The sequence below is a fragment of the Maylandia zebra genome, linkage group LG23, assembly GCF_041146795.1.
Source record: "Maylandia zebra isolate NMK-2024a linkage group LG23, Mzebra_GT3a, whole genome shotgun sequence".
NCBI lineage: Eukaryota > Metazoa > Chordata > Actinopteri > Cichliformes > Cichlidae > Maylandia > Maylandia zebra.
The window spans coordinates 42616280-42631904 of record NC_135188.1 but is presented as its reverse complement, the minus strand read 5'-3'; the positions used below and the strand labels follow the sequence as shown (position 1 = coordinate 42631904).

Here is a 15625-nt window from a genome sequence, read left to right as displayed (position 1 = left end):
GGTTTCACTGGTAAAAATAAATAATTGAAATGGGTATATATTTGTTTTTTGTTGAGTTGCCTAATAATTATGCACAGTAATAGTCACCTGCACACACAGATATCCCCCTAAAATAGCTAAAACTAAAAACAAACTAAAAACTACTTCCACAAACATTCAGCTTTGATATTAATGAGTTTTTTGGGTTCATTGAGAACATGGTTGTTGTTCAATAATAAAATTATTCCTCAAAAATACAACTTGCCTAATAATTCTGCACTCCCTGTATGTATATATATATATATATATATATATATATATATATATATATATATATATATATATATATATATATATATATATATATATATATATATATTTATTTAAATATATATTTATTTAAATATATATACATACATACATACATACATACATACATACATACATACGTCTATCTATCTATCTATCTATCTATCTATCTATCTAGATAGATAGATAGATAGATAGATAGATAGATAGATAGATAGATAGATGTATGCCAACACTTTAGAACATTTTAGTGTAATATGTAGTCTGCTGGTCCACCCTCTTGAATTGTATGGGGTCTGTGATAGACAGTCTGTCTTAAAACTAAAGAACATTTAAACTGCATGATGTAGGCCTTTAGTTAGGCCCTTTTAGTGGTTTCAATCATAACATTTTACAATTCACATAACACCTCGAGTGTGAGGTTTAACAGTGCATGGAGTCATGACTTTTGATCTGCCTAAACACTTCTTTGACACTTGGGACTCGAATATATGAGCATATACATTTGGTCTGACTGATTACACGGGGACTTGTGATGCATCAGCACACTTTATTTTTGTAAATATATTAAGAACATTATAAAAATTGATGAAAAACATGGTCATATACATATCAGTATAACATATTTAAAACATTCAGCTGATAAGTTAATATGGTGAAAAGTTTCCAAGTGAATAGACTTATTACTTTTATTTTTGGTGAGGCATAAAGACGAATACTAAGAGAAATATTCATATTCACATGACCACAATAAATCTATTCTGCTCTTAGTTTAACCAAAACACACACTTCTGTTCTTAATTTTTAATCCTTAATTCTTTTCTACAGCTCTGTATTCACTGAAAACCACAATGATGTAGTTTAGTCAAGTAATTTTTCCTCAGACTTGTTATCTTTAAAGATCCTTTTAGACGCACCATGCCATCATCCCAGGGAGGGAATCGTGTTTTTTCTTTGAGAAAAAAATATTTTTATCATTTTGCTTTAATTTCAAGGTTAATTTCTTGTCCAGCATGTGGTTCAAACATGAAAATCTCCAAATCAGAACAAAGAAAAATGCACAACAGATACTAATAAAATCCTGAATTGTCGCTCTCATTAACAATATACAGCACGGACCTGCCTAGCAAAAAAGACTGAAGCTTATTTCCTCCAAAATGAAAGACCTAAACAAAAGCATTAACACATATAGCATAAACAATATTTCTTTGTGAAGGTCTGCTTACAAAACTACACATCAGGAGATGTTGTAATAAAATACATTAGTTTTACATATCACTGACAATCATAATAAGGTTTGCATTTCTGATCTAATCACTGAATGATCGTTAAATGACCCACTTATTTAGGGTTAAATTCCTGTAATCTATAATTTTCTTTGTACATTCACAATGAACCTGACAAACATCAAAATGAAACTCTGTAGGTGTCCTGCAAACACCACGTCACCTCAGCACTCAGATTGAATGGTGTTTATATCGTATCCTGTTTCCTGTTGTCTGTCTTCAGACCACAGGCTGCATAGAAGTATGGCTCTGGGACTCTGCTGAACATGCTGTTGTTTATAGTGGTTTTGTCAAGTGGTTCTGCTGAAGGTGATGCTGTTGCTGTTCTTGATTCGTCCACTGCAAACAAAGGTCTCTGACCTGCCATCTGTTGAAATAAGCATAGGCGGCAGGTCAGACCTGCAGAATCATCTTTCAGTGTTTTTAACAAGAAAAGAGCAAAACCTGCCACTGCTAAGAATATGTAAGAATATGGATTTGACGGGCCCGTGTCAGCTTAGAAAAAAGAATAAATATAAAGAATCTGATTTCCTTTGCAGCCATACTACAAAGAATGAACAATGTTGTGCCGTGCTGGAGAATTTAGCTCATCAATCAGAGCTGGCAATGGCCCCTGGATCCCAGAACTGAAGAATCGCAAAGCTCCAAGTGTATTTAATGTTAACTAATGTAATGCTAATGTAATTAAAAATGACTCTGGTGCACTATTATTTGTTAATCTTGTTTTAAGACCATCATTATTTCAGCATGTTGCCAATAAGCATTGTTTGTCAGATCTGGTTTAAGAACCATGCAGTCCAGCTACAGCAGGAATGAGACAGCAGCTAAGAGACGAGATGTCATTTAAATGTAGGGATAACAGCATAGTTTTACAGAAGAAGCAGTCGCACTCGCAGTGATGTTGTTCAAATGAGTGTCACAGCTTCCCCATATTTAAACAAAGTAACAAATGTAAGCAAATGGCATAAAATTAGAAACCCAACTTTGTTGTTTGTTTATTTAATGATGTAACATTATTATTATTATTATTGTTATTATTATTATAGTTTAATGTCAAAGTGAATAATACACCCAAAAATGAATCAAGCTGGCTTACTAATAAGAAAGTATACCAACTCATTGTGCCAGAACAATCCAGCAACTTCTCAATTAAAAAATGAAGCTATGATTACCTTACATCTTATGATCAGCTGCAATTGTTTAGAGTAGCTACACAGCATTTACTTTATGTGTTAAGAAACACACCTCTCAGCTACTGTTTACATTTCTGTGCCAGGGACTGCACAGGTCCTGGTACTTCCATGTTCATTTAAACAATGTCCCGCAACATGAATAGTGAACATGAAGCTTATGCATAAGTTCAGTAAGTAACATCTGTAATCAGTTTCTCTGGGTGTTCAGTCTCTTCTGTCAATTTCAATACTGTCCTCTTTACTCTAGTCTAATCTACTTCCTGCTCGCCTTCTTTGGGCCAATCAGCCTCCAGTCTGTGTGGTTTAAATCTCTGCTCACTGTTATTCTACCTTTCAGACTGTAATTTGTGCAACCGACCTCCTCTCTATCTCCATCTCACAGACACTTCAGTCAGAGCTCCATCAAAGGTTCAGTCTTTATCTTCACCACCCCCAGCATCTAGACACTGGGGGGTCCTGTCCTAAATCCAGTCACTGCTGGGGCTCCGTTCTGTCATCAGAGTCTAATCGCCAAATTCATTCATTTCTTCATTTCAGTAAATCATGTTCAATTCTTTCAAGTGATCTCTCCTTTTTGAAATCCTGCACTGTGCAACTTGAAGTTTGAAGTCCCTTGAAGTGAATCATTATCTGCTGTATGTAAATATTTTGAACTGAATGCAAGTAATCTTAACCATAACCCCTAAAAAAATCAAAGTACAAATAATATAAATCTAATGGACCTAAGACTGAGCCTTGGGGAGCTCCTCAAGTAACCTACATGCACAATGAATGGTGAATGGATGGGCTGTACATGGGTGAACTAAGTCATTTACGTAAGTAAAATAGTTTTTAAGATGTTCTGCCTTAGCGCAGTGGCTTATTTTTTTAACATGAACTAAAATAATAATGATAACAGTATATAAGTAAATACCGTTTATCATATGCGTCTCTTTCGTCTGGCCCGGACACAACAAACTGTGGCAGTGACGATCACCAAAATAAGAAGACCTGATGGAGAATAACATCAATTGTATTACACATGGAAAAAATAGAGAATTCATTGGTTTTGTATGTGAAGCTTGATTTCAATGATTTTCAGAGTATAATCTGACGACTGCACAGAACATGACACGTACCTGCTCCGCCTCCTATGAAAACCCAGATGCTAATTCCAAATAATTCATTAGGAAAAGCTTCAGGAATAAAACAAGAGAATAAGAAATAGATTTTATCATGACATGAGTGTAAAATGGTCAGTGTCATAACTATTTGAATGGACAGTTGATAGAAATAATACTTACAGGGTTTTGAGCACTTTTGTGCAGCAGGGTCACTGATCTCAGAGCTGATGGAGTTTGAAACATTGCAAAAGAAGCGGGTGTTTACCACATCGTCGGTTTTCCTTGTAAGTGTCTCTCCTGATCCCTGCAGCTTGTTTTCCTCGTTAAACCATTTAAATTCCAGATTATTGTATTTCTGTTGAAGAAAAGACAATTAATGGATTTGCTAAAGTTTTAAACCTCCAAGTATAAGAGCAAGCATACTAAATATATTTTGACAGCAAATATATTTTTTTAAATTTTATTTAGTTATCCAGTGTGTGTGTGTGTGTGTGTGTGTGTGTGTGTGTGTGTGTGTGTGTGTGTGTGTGTGTGTGTGTTTCAGTGTCAGGATCAGAAAAAGGCTTGTAACAATCTTTCTTTTGAACTTGCAAAATTACAGCTTTACTTTAAAACTGTAGTTTATAATGTCATTTTCTTGCCTGTGTCTGTAATTAATTGAGAAAAATAAAACAAAAAGATGACTGAGAACAGTCACTACTATAGAGCTGGTTGTTTGGCAGAGAAATTCTTAACCACATCTAAGTATATTTTGCTGTAAGCAGAGTCTTCATGACGAAAGAAAATCTGTGGGAAAAGTGACTTCAGGGACTTTGAGTGTGCCATGATTAGCTCTACAATAACCTCATAGTCAAGTCAAAACATGACTGAAAGACAATTGTTGCCCACAGGTTAGAAAATAGAGATCAGTTTTGCTTTCCCTACACTCTGCCTTTATTATCATATATTGACATAATAAAAACATGCAAATATGAGCCTAATTCATACATGCATTAAAAAAGCTGGTTCCTCAAGTGAGCACTTAATTCAATTCATAAAATGAGTTTGTCGACAGATAAACACATAATTATGCTCAGACGTATATATACATATATATATATATATATATATATATATATATATATATATATATATATATATATATATATATATATATATATATATATATATATATATATATATATATATATGTATATATATATATATATATGTATATATATATATATATATATATATATATATATATATATATATATATATATATATATATATATATATATATATATATATATACATGTGTATATATATATACATGTGTATATATATATACATGTGTATATAAATACATGTATATATATACATATACATCTATATATATATACATGTATATATATACATCTATATATATATACATGTATATATATACATGTGTATATATATATACATGTATTTATATACATGTATATATATATACACATGTATATATATACATGTATATATATACATGTGTATACATGTGTATATGTGTATATATATACATGTATATATACATGTATATATATACATATAGTGAAATCAAATGAAATGTATTCAACATTGTTCTCACCTGACTAACAGAGCACGTAAATGTAACTTCGGACTCGCCCGTACAGTTCACTGTCACGTGGGGTTTCTGCACTGAGCACAGAAGATTTGGTTGCATCAATATTAAATACACATTGATTACACAACAAAGTTATCATCTATTGGACCAAACAGGCCACAAACATTGTTTGAATCTTTGAATAGAAAAGAAGAAATGGCAAGAGAGTAACATGAAAAACTGTGCTTCAAAAGTCCTGAACTGTCACTTTCAGAATCAATCAAACATCTAAACTAAGGCAGCAGAAAAGTATATTTCTGTCAACACAAGACAACAAACAATTCAGAAATAAATCGATTGATCAATAAATAAATCAGTAAAATTGATTTTAACCTGAAACGTTTCTTTTTTCTTGTCTTTTCTATTTCACACTCTCTACAGCAGACAGACCACACTGGACACCACAGCATAAACAACGCTTCCGTGCAAAAGTGTCTACATTGCATTGTTTGAATGACTACCGAGCGTGTAAACTGTCTGACTTCAGTGTCTGACTTCCTGCATGTCCCAGTTACTTTCAGTGACCTTTTGTGACAATATACTTGCAAAACTACAAAATCTGTGAGGAAATGTGCTTCTCTTCATAAACAGATACAGTGAATTAGATACAACTCAGTGACTATCAGCTGATATTTCATAATAAATTTTGCCCTTCCTGGTCTGTAGTCACATCAGATCAGACAGTGATTTTTAATTGTTCAGGTTGATTTTTAAATAGATTTTCTTTACTTGTTTACATTTTTGTGAGCACTGAACCCAGTTTGGACGTTCAGTCTGAAGCTGATAAACGTCTATAAAATGAAACTGTAGGTGTCCTGCACACAGCGCTTCACCTCCTCACTGATGCTGCATGATTATATTATATCCTGTTTTCTTTCTTCAGACCACAGTCTGCAGAGAAGTCATGCACATCTGCACATGCACAAGTGATGCAAAGTTTTTCATCAATTGTGAGCAAAACATCTTTTGTTGTGAATATAAATTTGTATCACTTATACTTACTGGGCTTATAGCAGTTTTGTTGAACAGGCAGACTGATCTCAGAGCTGACCGGGTTGGAAACTTTGCAAGAGAAATTAGCGTTTAGCACATCTTTGGCTACTCTGGTCAGTGTCTTCCCTTTTTCTTCCAACATTTCACCATCCATTAACCATGTGATATTCTCATTCTGTGGAAGACAATGTTATTTTCAAGGAGTGTGTGTTTATTGAACTCAGGAAAAAACAAAAGAAATCATTACTGATCACGGGGCTGATAGTTTATCAGAGTCTCAGCAAGTGAACTTGAATTTAAAGAGGATCAGGAAATCTCTAGAAAAGCTATTTAGTGGATTTTGAGCCTCTTAACTAAAGTTGTGACCTGAGAAAAAGAGAACGGTCATCCACAGCAGCCTGCCAGCATGATTTAACTTAACCTACCTACACTCTGGCAATCGGTAAATGGGCTGGTTCTTATTCTGATTCTCCCTTGTTGACATGTTTGACTTGTTTGAAGAATAAGAATAAGGATAAGTAAAGAAAAAAAAGAACATTTTACTTACCTGACCAACACTGCAAGTAAAATTGACATGTCCATTATCTGTACACGTCTTTGTCGTCACAGTGGGCTTCTGCACACGGTCTGAGTAAAGCAAATTAGATTATATCAACAGTATATTAGGCAAGGCTGATAACACATTAATCAAAAAAAGAACAAGAAATATTGCTGCATGAAAAATCTGAGGAGTGGCTTCAGAATATTAACGTTAATATCTTAATGTGTTTGTACATACACATTCGCCTCTGTCAGTGCGCCCCAGGGTGGCTGTGGCTACAATGTAGCTGCCATCACCAGTGTGTGAATGTGTGTGTGAATGGGTGGATGACCGGTTGTGTACAGCGCTTTGGGGTCCTTAGGGACTTGAAAAGTGCTATATAAATACAGGCCACAATGTATTTTTACCTACCTAATACACACAAATGCACACTCTGTAAGTTTCCCCCCACATTTATTCCCTCTGTGCTGTGAACCTCTGGTCTGTATCGTCCTGACATGTCTACAATAACAAGTACTGTTGATTGATAAAACTGAACAGTGACTTCATAATAAAACCAAAGATTTTACTTTTAATTATAGTATCTGACTAAAACAGCTTCTGATGGATCAGCACACTTTCTTGTTGTGATATAAGTAGTACAAACACAATGAATATATGTATAATGTGTTGTTACTTACCTAATACACACAAATGCACACTTGGTAAATCCCCCGCATTTATTCCCTCTGTGTAAACCTCTGGTTTGTATCGTCCTGACTTGTCTTTGGTGAGTTGTGTCAGCTTTAGTGATCCAGTTGAATCAACATCATCATTTTTCCCTATGATCACCTGTTTCTGTCTGCGATAAAAGATTACTCTTGTGTCCTTGAGCCATTTCAGGTTATCTGATTCCTTCAACTTATATTCAAGTGGCACAGTAAAGCTTGATCCTGTTGCAGCATAAACACAATCATCCTGAGAGCCTGAAAGATAAAGAAACATCTTGAGGAAAAAATAAAAATAGTCATGCTAGAAAAGTCTAGTTTTCATCAACAATCATATCTCAAGTTATCATATTTGAAGGAAATTATTATCTTCTTTTGGCTTATGAGCTAGAAAACCTTTTTAGTGAGGAAAAAGACAAAATATGATAATAAGAGGAAAGAGCAGCACAATAATCAGCAGCAGCAAATCATAACAATGATATTGGCAAAAACTGAAACAGGCTATGTTCACATAGATATATTTAAGATATATATATATATATATATATATATATATATATATATATATATATATATATATATATATATATATATATATATAGACAAATAAACAAAACAGAAACATGGAAATCTAAAATAGTATGTGATGCTTTGGGTATTTTACAGGTGTCACGGACAACAGATAAAGTATTTGTGGAGTCTTGAAGAATTATTGTTGGAAACTGACATGTTAAAAATACTTTGAACTTTAAAAAAAACATAACCAGTAAGTTTAGAAAGAAAAGCTAAAAATATAAACACGAACACAATAATTTGTACCGTACCTGTGGAGACGATGGAGAAGCAGGAGAGCAAAAACACAACGATGGTGGCAGCAGAAGGCATCTTCTTCATTACATTCAGCTACAAAGAACAGCCGCTTTCCAGTATTGAGGTTATTTCCTGTCAGTGCACAGTAACATCACATAGTTTATGTGTGTGTGCCACCGTACATGTTTGTGTGTGCGCATGTACAGCTTTGAAAGGAAGTGATCCAAGAGGTCTCACAGTCTCACAGATAAAGAGCAAAGCAAGCAAAGCAAATGTCACACTAAGAAAACAAAGAGTGCGTCAAGTTTAAGTTTGGTTGCTCCTGCAAATATACACAAACATACTGCGTGATCTGCAGTTAGAGATATTCAACAAATAACCAACAATTCAAATGCTGAAATATTAAAAATGATGTGGTGACGAATATTTTAGAGCATAAAATGTTTTTTTGTAATTACTTTCAAGCAAAAGTACACAAATGAGACTGAAAATGAAAATAAAGACTCCATCATCAGCTCATAAGTTTAAACATATGTTTTTGTATTCTTTAGACTTTAGACATTAAGAATGAACTACTGTGAATCTAATAGGAGAAATAACACCATATGATTTGAATTTGAGATTTCCAGTTGAACACCTGCAGCTAAAAAGGTCAAAACTCTAATCATGTTGAGGTTTAAGCATCGTAACGCTGAAGGTTTGACATGATGAAAGGTCACCGCACGCGTTTTAGCTCTCAGTCTAACATACACATGAATGAGAGCTCTGCTTTTGCTTGAGTGCATGTTGTTTTTGTGCTGCCGTGCTGCCTCAGGGGCAAGTGACCCTCGTTTGTAGTTCATGGCTCATGGTTCCCTGACACCAACCTGAGCTAGCTGTAACTCTGTAGAGCTAAGACTTTTTGGTGATCTGCATTTTATCAAAAATGATTTGTCAGGTTCTCTGGAAGTGAGTGAGCATCATCAAAGTTTTTTTTTTAAATGTCTAAATGTTAATTAATTAAAATTAGGGCAATCGCTGTCCTGGATTTTAGACCCTGAATATTCTGTTTTCAGACAGGAATTGCTTTTGTTGTTCAACAGTCACTATTCTGACTGTAGTTTGTTTTTTGATAGTAACAGTTCTTGGATTTTAAATTTTCATGTTTTATTTTTGCTTTTGATCTTATGCTTCTATGTGTTTAGTCTTATGGTCATTTGTATATTCCTATTTCTGTCAGTGGTTAGAGTTATATTTCCCAAATTCCCTTCTGTTGTCAAGTTTTCTTCTTTGTCATGTGATTTTTCTCATTAGTTACTTCCAGTTTGATCATGGTAGTTCTTTCTCTCTCATGTAGTGTGTTTAACTTTGCTCCTCTTGTCTTGTTACCCTGATTTAGTTTAGATGTGTTTAGTTCCAGCTGTGTCTCAGCCCCCACTGGCCCACAGTGTGTTTGTGTGTATTTAAAGCCTCTGATTGCTTTTTACTGTTGATTGTTTTCCACGTTTGTCTTCTCTGGTGTCTCCTGGTTTAAATTTATGACTTTATCAGTCTTGGACTTCTCTGCAAAGCCTGAATAGAGTTTTGTTTTTTTGTTCATGAACTCTGTCCACAGGGTCATTGTTCACACATCACATGACACAAGAGAAAAGATTAATAATGCTTAATAACAGATTAATAACAGAATATTAGTAGTCTTTCTTTTCTTCTCCTCTCAGAAAAAAGGTGCAAGTTTCCGTCGCCACAGATGAAGTACACTTTATAACTCTGCTGAATGCTATACAGTACAGTGTATACAGTATTGCAAACTCATTATTCAAACAATCACTCAATCACTCAATCAATCAATCAATCAATCAATCAATCAATCAATCAATCAATCAATCAATCAATCAATCAATCAATCAATCAATCAATTCAAAGGTTACTCTAAATTTTTAAAATCAGTATAAAGAAGGAGTCTTTTCACTTCCTGTTTCTCAGATGTTTTACAATAAAAGCCTTGAAGCTCAGTACGTCTCCAGTCCCCATCAGCAGTCTCTGCTTTTTTGTCGGGTCCCACTGCTAAATCCCTCACCCTGCTACACTGCAAAGCAAAACTTCAGTTTCAGTCTGACTTTGAATTCAAAATGAAGGTTTCTGTGCACAAATGCAAGAAGACACAACTGTGATTTAAACAGACGGTAAATATTTGTATGCTAATTATGTCGTAAACAAACTGCAGATCTGTGAGTTCAAATATGTTTACTCTCTAAGGCTATAGGAGTTTATCTACCTGTAGATGTTTAACAATAAGATACAAATACACAAATGGGCAATGAAGTACCACTTGTGTCGTGTGGTTTAACACCTCTCTGCAGATACTGATCACACAGGAAGAAGCAGGAAGCACACTGAAGTAGTGTGTCCTTTAAAAAAGGGGGGTTTCATATCATATAGCAGCTCCGGTCTTCTTATGGCCTTGGTTTTAGTACCTTAAACTTGTTCCTCCATCTGTCTGTGTTTGCATGCCCATTACACAGGATGTGACAGCCTCACTATGGTGCTCTGAAACATTTCCAGTGACTTGCACCACACAACTCTGGTCTTTCCAAGTTGCAGCACTATGATTGTCCATGAAAACAGGTCTCCATCCACTGAGGGATGGCAAAATGGAGACACCATTCATATCTGAGTTTGTGCAGATATACAACCAAAGACTTAATTTGTGTCGCAGCCTCAGGAGGAAAGGCCTTTTCTCTCAATAGTTTCAAGTCAAGTTGTTCAAGCTGACATCCTTCACAAAGTTATAAAAACTCTGTAGTTCATCAAACGATCTGCTGTACCCAGTGTGGAGCAACGTCCTGTAAGCCTGGCTTCTAAATAACATAACTTTGCAGTTCTTTAAAATATTGTTTTCCATCTTTTCTATATGGTAAACTGTATTATGTACATCAGTACACTATTGGCATACTGTTTATTCAAATTCATCTTCAAAGAGGTCACCTGACAACATTTAGTGTAGCTATTATTGTAAATGAGTCACAGTTAATAACAGGTTTAGTGATTACCATGTCATGGACACTCTGCTACTGAACTGTTTTGGGGTAACAAATTGTGTTTCTGATGTATTTCTATTTCTTTTTATCGATTCAATTATTCTCCAACATGTTGAGTCACTGTCCACAAGCACGCTGATGACGGCAGAAGCCGCAGAAGGCAGCAGCACGTTATCTGATGTCAGAAAAGCAAAAAGTTCACGCCCCTCAGTTTTTAAAGTAATCAGGATTTTTTTTACTTACTTGTCTATTTGAAACGGTGCCAACTGAAAATCCTTGTGTCCTCTCTGCTGAGTGATTCTGACCCACAGTTTCAGTCTTTTTCAAACCCCCCTCTTCCCCTTTTTTGTTTGCCTTGACAGCAAGACTCTCTCTCTTTTGTGTGGTAGAGTTTCCAAATGTGGTCTAGTGTAACACTATTAATGGACACGTATGAAGCTTCCAGAATGAAAAAGAAACGTGTTCCCAGAACCCAGTAGTTGGAGCAAATAGTTGGTTAATGCGGATGTTTTGCAAAATAATAACTTGCTTCTTCAAAAGCTCAAAATTACATTCAGTAAAACTACAAAATGATATAAAAAAGGTACCTTACACTACTCACACTTGTTCACAGGGTGGCGCCATTGCATTACATATGTGTGCAAACTGGAAGAACCCTTATTGTATTATAACTGTAATACTCCATGAAATATGAATTTATAGAAATATACTGTATGTGAGCAGCTGGATGACCAACAGTAAAATGACTTAACCTCCTGTAATAAGACACAAGTACAATCCCATCATATTTCATATATAAGACATATTTTTGATGAATTTTGTTTATTAAATGAAATTATTTTGTGATTATACTCACATCAGTCATGATTGTGAAGTTGTTGAATTTTAAGTTACAAGACTAAAAAGTGGAATTTATGTATGTAAAAGAAGAACAGGGATGAAAGCAGCTCCTGGGCATTATTAATTCAATCTGAGTATGTGGTTGATTGATTGATTGTCACAAAAAACTCTGGCTTCTTCTTTGAGTCCTGATGTGATCTTGTGATGGAGCGAGTTTGTGGCAGCAGCAGAACAAACAAACATCACATTGTACTGTTAAATGATTTCTCTCGATGGGTGTCTCTGCCAAGGCTGCCCTTATCTGTGTATCAGCCAATCAGAGTATTTCAGGTGAGCTCATCATCGTATCAAAATCCTTTAAATAGCTGCAGTCATACATTTCATCTGGTCTGTCTCAAACCAAATTGTCCTTGCTCTTGTTTCTATTCTGCAGATGGCAGGACTTTTGATCTGACGCATAGTCTGAGTGCGTGACGTAAACAACAACAAAGATATTGTCTGTCATCCTGAGAGTTTTTAAATTAGAAATAAGAATCACATGAATCACATGAGAAATTACATCTGTTATGCTACAAAAGTCCTCTTACAGCCAAGATGAACCTGCCCAGCAGAAACTGCAGATATTTTCCTTCAAAATGAAAGATTTAAAAGTCAAAGCCTGTCTGAGGCCTGGATGACGGGATAATGATTGTCTCTCTCTCCAGACCAGTTTCCACAGAAGTCAGGCTCTAAGCTTTATTTGTGTAGCTGACCAACTGCTGCTGCTGCTGTTGTCTCTGTTCCTGACTGGCTCAAAGGAAACTCCTCCTTGTCTATTAAAATAAGCACAGACAGGTTGCACCTGGATAATTACAACCATACCTTACATGAAATTACTGCACCCAATCTGTGCATGATATTTAGTTTGTGTGTTAAGAAATAGAAATGTAACCGTTTGTATTACATTTCTGTGCCCCATAGACTGCATGGATACAGAAATACAGATTTTATAACTAAGAGAACAATGACCCTGTAACCCTATAATTAAAAAAATAATCACAACACAGCCAAATTAATAATTTGAAATTAAACATTAAGAGTCTCACACATAAATAAGTGTTAGGTATTAAATGGGAAAAAATATCCAAAGAAAAAGGTAGAAACTGTGTTTGTTCCCCCCAACATTTAAATAATTTAATTATAAATAATTTAATTAAATGGTCCTAACAATGAGCCTTGATTGCTCCACAAGTAACCTTTACGTACTGCACAATAGTGACTGGGAGGTTATGAGAGACATCAAGTGTAACATAAACTGGCCTTGAGCTTCTACCTGAGATCAGAGGTTTTTATTTTAAAAATAAATTAAAATAATATCAATCGTAATATAAATAAATGCAAACATACATAAATAATAAATCTTACCTCTTATTGCATATTTATTTTTCTGTGTGAGGCTGGTTGCACAAACAATGCCAGTGAGGAGCAACAACAGAAAAAAACCTGATGAGTGCAAAAAATAAGAGAAAATTGTATTACTTGTAAAAAACTGGAAAAAATTAAGAATGTGCTCATTTTATTTCAGCATTTATATAAAAAATGTATGGGCTTTATACAGAAGTTGAAACCTACCGGCTCCAAAGCGCACAAAAACCCAGATGTTTGGTCCAGATTTTTCACCAGCGACATCTACAAAGTAAAACACAAAGAGAAAAATCTAAGGTTATTGTAAAAAAAATCTAAGGTTGTAAAATGAGTATCATAAAATTGTCATTTCAATCTTTTAAAGTACAGTTAATTGTAGATACTACTCACAAAGCTTTAAGCATTCTTGGTAAACAGGCTCACTGATGGCAAAGCTGACGGGGTTAGAAACATTACAAGCGATGGGGAGGTTCATCACATCTTCAGCTTTTTTTGTTAGCGTGTCCTTCAGATTTCCTGTTAACTCTTTATCCGTTGTAAGCCATTTATATTCCAAATAGTTTTCCTTCTTTAGAAGAAATTATGATTAAGATATTAATTAAATAGTTAAAAATAAAAGTGTAGAAGTTCTGGAAAGTAAAAATACTTTAAGATATTTATTATTTTCTTAAGGTTTAAATGAACAAATATGCAAAGCATATATGAAAAACAAGAAAGCTCAGAAAAACTGAGAAATTGATCTCTCTCCATATCTGATGAAAGACATGTCATATGTAGGTGGAGTTAGATATCAAGGAGGATCAGGAAGTCTCTGAAAAGGCAGTATAGTGGTGTCTGAGCCACTTGTAAACACCTCGTCATTAACTAATGATGTGATCAAAGAGCATGAGAAGCAGCCCAACTTTCATCAAATCATAACATCATTGATACAGCAGCATCTGTGAGTGAATGATTGTAGTCAGCACAGTTTAAATCATGCTCGGTTTGGGGGGGATAAGAAATAAAGTCCATTGTCTACAGATTCCTAAAATGCATGATATGTGCTAACTGTTTGAAAAGAACTCAAATTAAATATTGTCCTCACCTGATCAACACTGCAAGTGAAACTCACATTTACCGTAGAGCCTGTGCATTTCATCGTTACGTTTGGCTTCTGCACAGGGTCTGAGTAAAAAAAGAAAAGAAAAAAAGATTATATCAACCTTTTTCTAAGTATATTTGTTTAGCTAGAAGAAGCATATTCACAATGGGTTGTTACCTACCTAATACACACAAACTCAAGCTCAGTAAATGTGCTACATTTCTTCCTTCTTCGTCATAAACTATAGGCGCGTATTGTCCCGAATTGTCTTTCATCAGTTTTGTCAGCTTTAGTGATCCAGTTGAATCAACAAAGAAGTCTTTCCTTGTGTTCCTCTTGGTCCGCTTGTCTAATTTGCTATTAAAGATTATTGTTGTGTTGTGGAACCATCTCAGGTTCTCAGATTCCTGCAACTTATGCTTAAGGGGCACAGTAAAACTTGAGCCTGTTGCAGCGTACTCATCACAACCATCCTGAGAGTCTTTGAAAGAGAAAACGAAGTAAGTATCATCAGAAACTTTAGGTTAGCCATGTTAGAAAAGCTCTGTACAGTTATAAGTATATTTATCAAATATTCAATGAAATTATGATCTTTTTATGTCAACTTTAGAGCTCTAATTTTAGGCATTTCATAGTTTCAACGCTACTATATATCTGCACCACATCTCAGACCACTCTAGCGGACAGTTTTTGTCCACTAGAGTGGGATTTTCCACGGCA

At 34.8% G+C, this 15625-nt stretch overlaps 1 protein-coding gene and 1 long non-coding RNA gene across 2 annotated transcripts; both read right to left on the bottom strand.

Moving 5' to 3' along the window:
• Nucleotides 1–818: 818 nt before the first annotated feature.
• Nucleotides 819–8695, bottom strand: LOC106676176 (uncharacterized). The gene is made up of 10 exons (XM_076879766.1): nucleotides 8578–8695; nucleotides 7727–8011; nucleotides 7458–7547; nucleotides 7053–7132; nucleotides 6515–6680; nucleotides 5477–5547; nucleotides 4051–4225; nucleotides 3886–3942; nucleotides 3681–3757; nucleotides 819–1941 (listed from the first exon to the last, which is right to left on the bottom strand). The coding sequence occupies exons 1-9, from the start codon at nucleotides 8645–8647 to the stop codon at nucleotides 3687–3689; spliced, it is 1065 nt and encodes a 354-aa protein (XP_076735881.1). The 5' UTR covers nucleotides 8648–8695; the 3' UTR covers nucleotides 819–1941; nucleotides 3681–3686.
• A 5553-nt stretch (nucleotides 8696–14248) lies between these two features.
• On the bottom strand, nucleotides 14249–15380 carry LOC143414890 (uncharacterized). The gene is made up of 3 exons (XR_013095497.1): nucleotides 15087–15380; nucleotides 14909–14988; nucleotides 14249–14392 (listed from the first exon to the last, which is right to left on the bottom strand). It is a non-coding gene; the product is annotated as an uncharacterized LOC143414890 (long non-coding RNA).
• Nucleotides 15381–15625: the final 245 nt, after the last annotated feature.

Coding starts and splice junctions, on each gene's coding strand:
- LOC106676176 (XM_076879766.1), bottom strand. CDS start 8,647: ATGAAGAAGATGCCTTCTGCTGCCACCATCGTTGTGTTTTTGCTCTCC. Junction 7,548..7,726: donor TGTGCATTTGTGTGTATTAG/GTAAGTAACAAC, acceptor TTGTTATTGTAG/ACATGTCAGGACGATACAGA. Junction 5,548..6,514: donor ACAAAACTGCTATAAGCCCA/GTAAGTATAAGT, acceptor TTCTGTGCTCAG/TGCAGAAACCCCACGTGACA.